Source organism: Rhincodon typus, chromosome 10 (genome assembly GCF_021869965.1).
Source record: "Rhincodon typus isolate 14 chromosome 10, sRhiTyp1.1, whole genome shotgun sequence".
NCBI lineage: Eukaryota > Metazoa > Chordata > Chondrichthyes > Orectolobiformes > Rhincodontidae > Rhincodon > Rhincodon typus.
In genome coordinates, this window is record NC_063341.1 from 39,878,135 (window position 1) to 39,891,069 (window position 12,935).

At 40.1% G+C, this 12,935-nt stretch overlaps 1 protein-coding gene across 1 annotated transcript in view; it reads right to left on the reverse strand.

Moving 5' to 3' along the window:
- stil (STIL centriolar assembly protein) overlaps positions 1-12,935 on the reverse strand; it is a 46,832-nt gene that overhangs the window by 29,900 nt on the left and 3,997 nt on the right. Inside the window, exons 2-4 of the mRNA XM_048602373.1 lie at positions 5,642-5,729; positions 5,451-5,558; positions 928-1,043 (exon numbers count right to left, since the gene is read on the reverse strand). Of these exons, the coding sequence (XP_048458330.1) occupies positions 928-1,043; positions 5,451-5,558; positions 5,642-5,727 (310 nt within the window). The 5' untranslated portion in view covers positions 5,728-5,729. The remainder of the gene's footprint in view (positions 1-927; positions 1,044-5,450; positions 5,559-5,641; positions 5,730-12,935) is intronic.

Genomic DNA, 12,935 nt, shown 5'->3' on the forward strand with positions numbered 1-12,935 from the left:
GAGTGAGGTGAGTGAGGTGAGTGAGGTGAGTATCTCAAAAGGAAAGTAAACATGTTGGAAACGTGGAGAGGAGTATTATTCCAGAGCTTGAGGCCCAAGGATAGGCAATGACAGCATAGCCAATAGTGGAGTAAGCAAAATTTAGGATGCACAAGCAGCCAGAATTAGGAGGAAGTCAGATACCACAGTGTTGAGAGACTGGCAGGAAGAGATATTGTGAGGCAGACCACAGGGATTTGAAAACATGAATGTGAATTTGAAAACTAGGTGCTGCTTGATTATATGCCAATGTTGATGAGTAAGCACACGTATGACGAGAATGAAATTCGTTGCAAGTTAAAGAGATGGGCCGAGTTTTGAATAGCCTCAAGCTTAAGAAGGATGTATTGCGAGAGACCAGCTAGGACTACATAAGAATAGTGAAGTCTAAAAGGAATGAAGGCTTCAACTGGAGAGCAGCTGCGCAATGTTAGTGATCTTAGCAAGGACAAGATTCAGATCATCAACTCTTCTTGGGTTCACATCTGTTACACATATTATGAACACACCAGCTTAATTTCAGACCCTGGTCAGAGTGAGGCAATGAATTAATAGGTAGGGAAGGGAATTAAGAGCAGGTACATGCATGCATGTGTGTGCATGCATGTGTAGAAGAGCATTGGTTGACGTTCTGAGTATTCATGGATGTGGTGCCAGTTGAGTGGGTTGGGGCAACTGGGGCTGTGAAAAGCACTGTACGAATACGTATAAAGACTTTAGATATATAAACATTAGCAAAATTGGCACACAAGATGATATATAAAACATTTAATATTAAAAATTAAAGACAGATGACAAACTTCATAACATTGTTTACTGACACAAAGCTTTATACAAGAGGGTCACAACACCTCCTCCTCAAAAAAAAAATGAACATAACGGACTTACCATCATCTACAACAAATGACCCAAGTAGAAAACAGGAGAATATTTTTCTTCCACTCTGTTTGGCATGACGATGGACAAGACGCAAGATCTTTTCTGCCACAAGCAGCTTCGGGTTTCTGCAGAGTTGTGTATAATTATTAGCAGCATACATACAAAGTAAGAACTATAAACCTTTCTTCAGAAATAAAGGCTTCTATATTGTAGCTGTCTTACAGCAATGCTTACTCTTTAGAAGAGAGATGGAATAATGAAGGAAAATGGAAGAACAACTGATGCTAGAAAATATCAACTTCTATTTACAGAAGGCCTTTAAAATAAAAAGTTGCAAGTAGATTTATAGGTTTGCTAAACCACAAATAGTGGACAACATACTGTGTTAAGGAAGATGGCCAAAAACTTGGACAAAGTTAGTTTTTGGAAGCATCTTAAAGATGGTTTAGGTTACGCCAATTTTTCAATACTGTGTTCAATTCTAGTCTCCTTACTTATAGGAAAGATGTTGTGAAACTTGGAGAGAGTTCAGAAAAGATTTACAACGAGGTTGCCAGGTTTAGAGAGTTTGAGCTATTGGGAGAGGCTGAATAGGCTGGGGCTATTTTCCCTGGAGCATCAGATGCTGAGGGGTGACCTTATTGAAGTTTATAAAATCATGAGGGGCATAGATAGGATGAATAGCCAAAATCTTTTTCCCAGGGTAAGGGAGTCCAAAACTAGAGGGCATAGGTTTAAGGTGAGAGGGGGAAAGATTTAAAAAAGAAAGGGGTAACTTTTTCATGTAGAGATTTGTGCGTGTATAGAATGAACTGCTGGAGGAAATGGTGGAGGCTGGAACAGTTGCAACATTTAAAAAAGCATCTGCATGGGTATATGAATAGGAAGGGTTTAGAAGGATACGGGCCAAATGGGACTAGATTAATTTAGGATATCTGTTTGGCAGGGATGATTGGACCGAAGGGTCTGTTTCCATGCTGCACATCTCTATGACTAATTCCATAACTTACGGTATTGGCAACTGAAGACATTTCACTATTTCTACACAATTAGTATTAGGAATGCTGAAGAGGCAAGAGAAAGGCAGGGCTGCAGAAATCTAGGAAGGTTAAGGTGGAAGAAGATTCAACATTGAGAGACAAGGCCATGTATGAATGCAAAAACCAAGAAAAACAAAATTCAAGACTCGCTTAACCGGAATCCAATAATTAGGTCAAAGACACCTCAGTGCAAAGTTAAAACACAGGAAGAGAAATCGGAATGAACTCAAGCTTGTGTAGGGTTGAAGATAGAAGATCTGTGCAAACAAAAATGCAGGAGGACTTTTGTAACAGGCAAGCTGTAGTGTGACCAGGTTCGGGAGCTGCAAGGAGCGGACATTGATGATGTAGATACAGTTAGTACCTCACAGGATCAATACAACACCAGGGTTGCAAACAGTCTACGTCATCCTTTGCCAGGAAGATGGGTACTTTTAGAAGCTCCGGAATGGAGTTGTAAAGGAGATGCTGGATAGGCCGGGACGTTTTCATTGGAGCGCAAGAGGTTGAGGGGTGACCATATAGAGGTTTATAAAATCAATACAGATATAGATAAGGTAAATGACAGGTGTTTTTTTTCCCCTAGGGTGGGGGAAATTCAATACTCGGGAGCATATTTTTAAAAAGGTGAAGACATGAAAGGCAATTCTTTTTAAAAAGAAAAGAAACAGTGTGGTTCGAGTGTGCAATGAACTTCCAGAGGTGGTGGTGGATGCAGGTACAGTTACAACATTTAAAAGGCATTTGGATTAGTACATGAATAAGAAATGTTTGGAGGGATATGGACCACGTGCAGGCAAATGGGACCAGTTCAGTTTAAAATTATGGTCGCCGTGGGCTGGTGGACCGAAGGGTCCGTTTCCGTGCTGTATGATTCTATGATATTGTCTAATCAGTCAAGGAAAACGGTAGGTGCCAGGTCACATCTCATGTACTTTAGAGACATCATTGCTCACAATTTTGTCCATACTCCAAATGGTCACTAGACAAAAGTCAGGAATGCGTGCAACCACTCCAACTTGTTACTGCGAATTCATTGCGCTAGCTGTGATAAATACACTGGCAAGACCAAAGCAGATGAGTAAACCATTTCTTTCTGCAAACCTCATCCCGACCTTTTTTTGATTTCCTGCAAACTTATTCTTTTAACTTTCATTCTGATCCCTCAATCATTCTAAATAAAACCAAACTTCTGTATCAGCTAATGTACTCTGCAGCATTTTCCACTTTTATTTCATTGCCTTGCTTAGTTATTCTAAACTGTTTGCTCCTTTATTGGTTTAAAAAGGAGCTGTTCACCAGGTTTTCCAATAAAATGTAACCATACATGCTGGAGATCAAACAAACAAAAACAATGTTGGAAACCCCAAAAGCTTTGATCTTGGGAAGGATGTTCCCAATGATCGGGAAGTCCAAAACAAGGAGTCACAGTTTAAGGATATCTCATGTATGCTTGAGATGAAGAGAATTTTTTTCCCCATCCAGAGAGAGTGGCAAGACTGTAGAATTCTCTGCTATAGAAAGCAGTTACGACCAAAACATTGAATGTTCTCAAGGAGGAGGAGTTAGATATAGTGCTTAGAGCTAAAAAGGGACCAAAGGGTATGGGAGAAATTGGGAACAAAGTACTAAGTTGGATGATCAAATCATTATATTCAGGAGGTTTTACAGAATATAAAGTGGATAAGTCTCTGGGATCTGATCTAATGTATCCCAGAATGTTGCGGGAAGTAAGGGAGGAAATTATGAGACCCCTTGCAGAAATATTTGCATCATCTATAACTACGGGTGAGGTGCCTTATGACTGGAGGGTGGCTAGTGTTGTACTTTTAAGAAAAGGTTGTAAGGAGAAACGAGGGAACTGTAGTCCTGCGGGTCTGACTTCGGTTGTAGATGATTATAAAAGATATAGGATTTATGGACATTTAGAGAGGAAAAAATTGATTAGGGATAGTCAGCATGGTTTTGCGTGAGGAAAATCATCTCTCACAAACTTGACTGAGTTTTTTGAGGAAGTTACCAAAAAGGTTGATGTCAGAGCAGTAGATGTTGGTCATTTGGATTTTAGTAAAGCCTTTGCTAATTAGTATTTCATGTGGAACCTTGTCAAAGTTAGGTTACAAAGGATTCAGGACGAGTTTGCCATTGGATACCTAATTGGCTTAACAGCAGGAGACAGAGACTGATGGTGGAGGGTTGGTTTTCAGACTGGAGGCCCGACACTGGAGGTGTTCCACAGGAATCGATTCTGGGTCCCTTTTTGTCTGTCATTTATATTAATGATTTGGACGAAAATATAGAAGGCACAGTCAGCAAGTGTGCGACTGACACCAAAATTGTTGGCATTGTAGACAGTGAAGGTTTTCTAGGATTACAAAGGGATCTTGATAAAATGGGTCAATGGGCTGAAAAACGGCAGATAGAGTTCAATCTGGATAAATGCAAAGTATTGCATTTTGGTACAACAAACAAGGGTAGGGCTTCTACAATTTATGGTAGGGCCTTGGGTAGTGTTGTAGAACAGAGGGACCTAGGGGTGCAGGTATATAATTCTTTAAGAGTTTACATCACACATATACAGGATGGTTAAAAAGGTGTTTGGCACACTTGCCTTCATTGCTCAGTCCTTTGAATATAGGAGTTGGGACATTAAATTGGAGGTTATACAGGACATTGGTGAGGCTTCTTCTGGAATAGCATGTCCAGTCTGGTTGCCCAGTTATCGGACGGATATTATCAAGCTGGAGAGGGTTCAGAAGAAATTTACCAAAATGTTGCCTGGTATGGAAGGTTTGAGTTATAAGGAAGATTGCTGGATAGGCTGGGACTGTTTCCACTGGAGCACAGGACGTGACCTGATAGGGAAAAGACAACTACCATCAACTCTAAGATGGGGAATTTCAAGACTAGGGAACAAATTTTTTAAAGAGGTGAGAGGACAGAGAAAGAGATATTTAAAAACAAAAAGACGCAAAAGACATTTAGATGGATATTTGAATAGAAAATGTTTGGAGGGATAAGGGCCAGGAGCAGGCTGGTGGGACTATGTTTAATTTGGGATTATGTTTGGCATGGACTAGTTTGACCAAAGCGACTGTTTCCATGCTGTATGAATCAATGACTCTGAGGAGCAAAATGCCTATTCCTGCTCTATTTACTAAGTTTCCGATATCCTTTTTACGTTGATGTATTATGTTTTCAATCTATTACCTACAAAAGTTCACCCCAAATAATTCAAAACCAAAATACCAAAAGGCAAAATTTACTCAGTTAATTCTTTTTGAAATAATCATTTACTTTGAACTATTAGAAACTAGCAACTCAAAAGTTCAAACCATCTTTGTTTTAGCATTTAAATACATTTATGAATATTGCATTGCTATATAAATTCAGTGTATTAGAAATTAAGTTCATTAATCAACAGAACTATTATCTAAAGAGTCAAAAAGTTAACCCTGAAATATGGGGAAGTAAGTAATCTGCAAACCATACCTATAATAGGTTAGCTGTATACTTATTGCATCACCAAGCGGTGTTGGATCCCATAACGCTGACTTCGTCTTGGGAAAGTTGAAAGAAGTTATTCCCCGCTCTAGTGGCCTGTGAATATTATAAACTTTCAGAAAACATGTCTCACAAAAACAATCAAACCAACTGTAGTAACTCCTCAGCAAGTAATTTACCTTTGGACGCATTGGCTTTCAATAGTATTGTTTGAAAAGTCCATTTGGTGAGAAGTAAGGTTTTCAAAGTTCACTTCGATACTCATGCCTAAAATCAAGCAATAATGCATAAGTTTAATTGACAGTTGTTTACAAAGCAGAAATTCCATAAACGGTACACAAAGTGTAACAAAACTTCAAATGCTAAAATAGTAACTAAGAACAAAAAATGACTAATCTGATGAAAGACAGACAACCTCACGTTCTTTCTTCTTTGTTGCAAATATAATTGAGAAAATGAAAAGTTCTGCACTCTTTGGAACTGTACACTTCTATACCATTGCATACCCTGCATATCTGTAATCTTGTGTAACCAATCCTGTTTTATATGTAAAACAACATGGTAAATGTACCATATTCCATTGACCTAGTGTCAATAATAATTTGATTCCTTTGTTTTATTTTGAGTACTTTTATTTTAAAATGTAGGAATATATTATCGTAGCAAAACATTTTGATTTTGAAAGTCTACTGGATAGGAGGCAAAGTTGTATGATGGCTGGACAAGTATTCCAGAGACCAAAGTAACTTTCTGGGAACCAGGATTTGAATCCCAGATGATGGATTTGGAATTTGAAGTCGAATGATGCAATGTTGAGTCTCGCAAAACCCATTTAAATTCACTAACACCCAATGTGCTCTAGGATAGGAAATGGTCATCTTGACTCCAGAGACACAGCGGTATGGTTGATCCTTAACTGCCTTCAAAACGATCTAGTAGGCCACTCAGTTGTGTCAATCACTAGCAAATCTCAAAAGAAAGGAATAAACTAGGTGGAAATCCTGGCATCAACTAAAGCACCAGGCAATGCAGCCTTATCAACCCTGCAAGGTCCTCCACACTAATGTGTGGGTTAGTACCAAAATTGGGAGAGCTGTAGACTGGTCAAGAAACAGACTGAACCACACTCTCAGAACCAAACCTTACACACAATGCCCCACACAACATAACCACCCCTGATACATCCTGTCCCATTAGCAAGATAGGCCAAGTGAAGTGGACCAAATAGCACAGTGGTATACACAGTCAGGAGGGTGTTCTGGACTCCCAGGGCAACATAGACTCCACTCCCCATGAATTCTCATTGCATCATGTCAAACAGAGGAGGAAATTACCATGTACCAAGCCTCCTCAGTTGATAAATCAGTACTCAAATGTTGAGCACCATTTGTAGAAAGCACAGAGGGTAGCAAGGATATAGAACATGCTATATGTGGGGGATTTTAATGCCTTCAACAACACCATGACTAGCTGAGCTAATTGAGTCCAAAGGACATAACTTCTAGACTGTATCTACAGCAGATGGTAAGGAAACCAAGGCAAAATGCACTTGACCGGAGCCTCAACCAACCCGCCTGCCATAAGTGCATCTGTTCCTAACAGTAAAGAGTTACCATCACAGTCATTGTGGAGGCCAAGTGCCATCTTCATATTGAAAATACCCTCCAGTGCCAAACCACAATCACTGTGCTACATGGGACAGACTTCAAACAGATCAAGCAACTAAAGACTGGGAACAAACAAAAAAAAACAAAGTTGCTGGAAAAGGTCAGCAGGTCTGGCAGCATCTGTGGAGGAGAAAACAGAGTTAACGTTTCGGGTCTGGTGACCCTTCCTCAGAACCCAAACTAAAATACTAAAGACTGGGCATCCACAAGGCACTGCAGACCTTCATCAACAGACCTGTCCTCCACAGGATCTGCAGCCTCAAGGCCTGGCATATCCCTCATTCAATTACCATCAAGCCAGGAGATGAGTCCTGGTTCAAATGGAGAGTGCAGGAGGGCATGCAAAGTGCCAATTATGCCTAAAAGGAGGTGATGTCAGTCTGGCGACACTACAAAACAGGACTACTTATGTGTCAGCATAAGTTACACAGTGATAGACATAGCCAAGCAATTCCACAACCAACGGATCAGGTTCAAACTCTGCTGTACTGCCACATCCAGTCATGAATGGTGGTGGACAATCAAACAACTCACTGGAGGCGGTAGCTCTACAAATAGCCCCATACTCAAATGATAGGACAACCAGCACATCAGTGCAAAAGATAAGCCTGAAATATTCACAAACAATTTTCAGCCAGAAGTGGCCTCAGGATTGCAGTCTTCAGACAACTCAATTCACTCCATGTGATATCAAGAAATGGATGGAGGCACTGGATACAGCAAAAGCCACAAGCTCTGAAAACTTGTGCTCCAGAACTAGCCTTGCCCCTAGCCAAACTACAGATAAAACAATGACATCAATCCAACAATGTAGAATTATTTACTGTCATGTGTATTCAACATAAAATAGTGAAAAGTGTGTACTGCCACCATGCATAGGCATCATTCACATCAAAAATAAAACAAAAAGAAATAAAGATAATTTAATTAGGAGTACAACTTTTCCTTCTCCACTGCTACACAATCCTGCTCTGGGCTACCCAGCCCACGCTACGTTTCTGCCATAATCCCACCCTAGGCTTCCTAGCTCACACCATGCCACTGGCAGGGGTCCACTGCACACAGAAGGAGAGTCTCACTCAAGGCTTCACAACCAACCGACTCTGTAGTCGAGCCGCCTCTTAAGACACCGACACCACTGAAGCCCTTGAAACTGCCTTTCTACCGAAGAGCTCTCTTTGTCAGGTAGTTTTATTTAGTTTTTGCTAAAACTTGAGAAAAAGGGGAGAAGAAGGAAACAAGAAAAAAAAAAGAAGAAGGAGGAAAAGGACAAACCCAGGCACAGGAGCCCAGACTCTGCACACTCCGCTGCCAAATACCCCAGTATATGTTCGGTATATGAAAAGCTTGGCAAATCTAACCTGACCAATTACCAACAGTCTACTCTTGATTGCCAAGAGAGTGAAGGATGAGAATTTCGACAATGCTCTCAAGCAACAGTTGCTTAGTGATATACAATGTGTGTCCTGTCTGGGCCACTCAGCACCTGGCATTACAGCCTTAATTCAAACATGGACAAAAGAGCTCAACTCCAGACTTGGAGAGAATGACTGCCCTTGACATCAAGGTCACATTTGAACCAATATGGCATCAAGAAGCCTTGTTAAAACTGGAGGAGTGAATAGGAAATCAGGAGGAAAACACTGTCTGGAGTCATATCTGAAGCAATGTTTGGAGAGGATTGTAGCTGATGGAGCTTGGTCATCTCAGCTCCAGGACATCGCTGGAGGAGCTCCTCCGGGTTATTCCCAGGCCCAAATCATCAGCTAAGGTTGCAGACTTGCTCAGCGAGCTGGTGTCTTTGACTGCAGACATTGTGTCATCCTGCTAGGTAACATCATAAATGCATCTCTGGTGAAGCGTTGGTGTTCTGTCCCGCTTGTTATTTATATGCCTCTGTTTGCTGGAGTGGTTGGCATCACTTCTGGTTCTGTATTTCGGTGGTTTGTATATTAGGTCCAGTTCAATGTGTTTGCTCATGGAGTTCCGGTTAGAATGCCAGGCCCAGAATTCCCTGGCATGTCTCTGGCACAAGCCTAGTAGGGTTATGATACATGTGCAATCAAATACACCAGCTTAGTGAGCAAGTCCACAACCTCAACGACAACCTGAAGATTTGTAGCTCAGAAAACTTTAAACATCATCAGCTGCTTCAACGACCATTGGTCCATCATAAAGTCAGAAGTGCCGTTTGCTCGCTGATGATGGCACAACATTCAATACAATTCATCACTCTTCAGATACAAAATAGTTTGTGGCCATAAGCAGCAAAACCTGGACAACATTCAGATTTCAGATGGTAAGTGGTAAATAACATCTGTGCTGCACAAGGCAGAATCAAGCAACATTGCTAGAATAGTAAGCGATATTATTACTGAATACCCTATCAACATTAGGCAGAAATTAAAATTGGACTAACCATTTAAATACGTGGCTACAAGAGCAGGTCAAAAGCTGGGAATTCTGAAGCAAGTAACTCACCTCCTGATTCCACTCAGCTTTGCCCCTATCTTCAAAGGGGCAAATCAGCAGTGCAATGAAATATTCTCCACTTGTCTGGATAAACGCAGCTCCAATAACACAAAGTGCAACGCCATCCAGGCCAAAGCAGCCTGCTAACGAGCACGATCTAAAAGATGCATAGCAGAAATTCATCAAGGCTCATTTGACAGAACCTTCTACCACCCAGAATGATAAAGGCAGCAGTTACATGGAAACACTACCTGCAGGATCTATTGAAGCCACGCACTACTCTGACTGAGAATTATAAATTTGTGTTCCTTCACCATTGTTGCATTAGAATCCTGGAACTCCTGCCCTATCAGAACTGTGAAGTACACTTCAATGTCCATCTTCCAAAAGTAGCCCATATCCCACGAAAGAATAAATTGTTTATTTTTATAAAGTGAGTGCTTCAATTGTGCCAAAATAGACAAGGAGATGAACAATGGGAAGGAAGAAAAGGAGGATGTGGAGAATTCCAAAAACCTTCACTGCAGAAATATCTTCATCAGTATGCTTTAGCCCAGAGCAAGGGAGCTGACCATAACTTATGTAGGGTATGTGAAATGCATTAAAGTGGGAGAACTGGACAATAGTGATCACAAAATAATTTGGCTTGAATGTAGTTATGGAAAATATTAAAAAATGAATATCTTAGGTCCTTTTGAAAACATGCTCAAGAGATATAGGGAGCTGCTGTACTCAATGAAGTTAAATGTTCAATAACTGAACTTTTCCTTAAAAGAATGGCTGAATTTTCAGTGCAAATGTATTTACCTGAGCCAGGAGGCTGCAGTTCAAGTCCCACCTGCTTTATAGGCATATAATAACACCTCTGATCAGGTGGATTAGAAAATGTTTAATTGCTGAATATTCCCCATTATGGGAACAAATTAGACAGAAGAACGAACAAACAAGTGGTGTTTATATCTTAAAACAATACAAACAGATTTTGGAATATTTTGGATTGACTCCTGTTTCAGTAGGTGAACAAACGGCAGTTTAACAATTTCCACGCTTTGAAATAGAATTAAAACAGACATGTTGGAGTAATGCATGAACTGAAACAGTAAGTGAGAAAATGCAGGCTTTTGCGGTAGAAATAAATATTTTGCATAGAAACCACCAGCATCTCATACCAAAAAAAGTGGAAAGGTAGAATAACCAAACTCAACCTCCCAAAAGAAAATAGGGATAACAATAAAATAGAGACATTAACAGGTAGAATAAAGAGCACACCAAGGAAAATTGAAAAGGGATTACTAAAGAGAAAAAAAGTAACCCAATGATCATTATAAACCTTACAGAAAGATAATTAAAGAAATAGCAGTGTCAATTAGAGACAGAGGAAATATTGTCGAGGTAGAGGGCATATTGGAACTCTGAATGAGAACCATGTATCAGCTTGCATGACAGGATGAAAGTAGTCTTGCAGTTGAGGGGGTGGGTAGTTATCAACTAGGTAAAGATAAAAATCTATCTAGTCTAGATGGCACTGTGGCTTTAATTTAGGATACAGAAGGAGCTATGAGCTGTGCTGAAGGCTGTTTGACTATAGTCTTGTGGTAACATGGCTGTTTAATATTAAAGAGAGGCCCAGGTTATTTTGCTGGGGATAAAAGTGTTCACAGTTTGAGACAATGGTATCAACATCTGTTGTTAGAGTGGTAAGCTGTAAACTCCAAGGAAGGCACCAAGAATGCAAAATTGTAAACTTTGGACTATCCATTTGATTCTAGGAATAGAAATATAAGAGCTAAATAATGGCTCAACTTGGATACAAAGCCAATGTGATTCATGATGCAGTGGATAACAGTATGGAGGAGCAGGAAAGCTGACGTTTCGGGTCAGGACCTTTAGTCAGAAATGGGGGAAGAGGGAAGGGAGCTCTGAAATAAATAAAGAGAGAGAGAGCACACAAGAGAGAGACAGCAGCCAAGGCAGGAAGGTGGGATGGTGATAGGTGAGTGCAGGTGGGCAGTGGTGGGGAATGGTCAGTGAGGTGGGAGGAACGGATAGGTGGAAGAGAAGACAGACAGGTCAAGGAGGCAGGGATGAGAGGGAGGGTTGGTCATGGGATGAGCAAGGAAGGGAACTAGGAAGGGAGAACAAGACATTAAAAAAAAGCACGTACTGAAGCAAACTCTTAGCTAAGATTCACATTGAAGTGGAAAAAGAAAAATCCAATGACCAATTAAAAGTATAGTACAAAATACACCCAAATGATTTGTCTGTGTTAAATATAGAGGATAATTCCATTAAGTATAAAATTGCCTACCATACAGCTTAGTCAATATTGTTTGTTACAGTAAAGTCTTACATGAAGATTTCATGACTTATTATCTTTGATAATCATCAATTGGAAGTTCAAATTTCTTAAATAAAAAACCCAAAGGTTCTCTGTTTCAATTGGAATCACAATATTCTTAACAGGTTGATATGAGAAACTACTTTGTAGGCAGAAAGACTTCTGGCCACAACTTTTCACTCCAATCTGGCTAATGAAAGAGGAATTAACACTGCAAATATTACATCCCTGTTCAAATAAGGATGAAAAGCAACAGAAGCACATGGTATTAACATGATGTTGTAACCTTGGTACATAATTGGCTGAAGGACTGGAAGAGAGAATCATCATCATGACAGTTGATTTGACAAACAGTGTTATTCTCCAGGAAAAGAGGATTAAGAATCTTGCTTTCATTAAAAAAAAAAAATTGAATTGGGTACAGGGGGCATAGGTTTGCAGTTTGTAGATGACATGAAATGCAGCAACATGGTAAATATTGAAGAGGAACAGATGAAACAGGCATGCCAGATGCAATTTAACTCTAGGCACAATAGATTTTGGGAGAAAAATAGCAGTAAAATCTAAATTAGTGTCAGAAGTGGTTCAGTTAGTACTACTCTTGCCGGAGTCAAATTCCACCCCAGAGACATGACCACAAAAATCAAAAGATGATGGCCCAGTGCATTACACAGGATCCCGTGGGATTATTGAAAAGGGCAAGGGAATTTCAAGGCAATTAGACGTCTATCTGAAGAAAGCTAACTTGTAGGGTTATTGAGAATAACTGGGGTTTGAGATTAGACTGGAAAACTCTTTCTGGGACAAATAACCTAATTCTGTGCTATAAAATTCTATGATTAGAAAAAGAGAACTTTTAAAAGAAAATGCATTTAACAGCCTCTTTAAATCCCAAAAGTACTCCCTTTGGGATTTACAAAGTCAATAGAGTGTGGAACTGGAGGAACATAGCAGGTCAGGCAGCATCAGAGGAGCAGGAAAGTAGACATTTCAGGT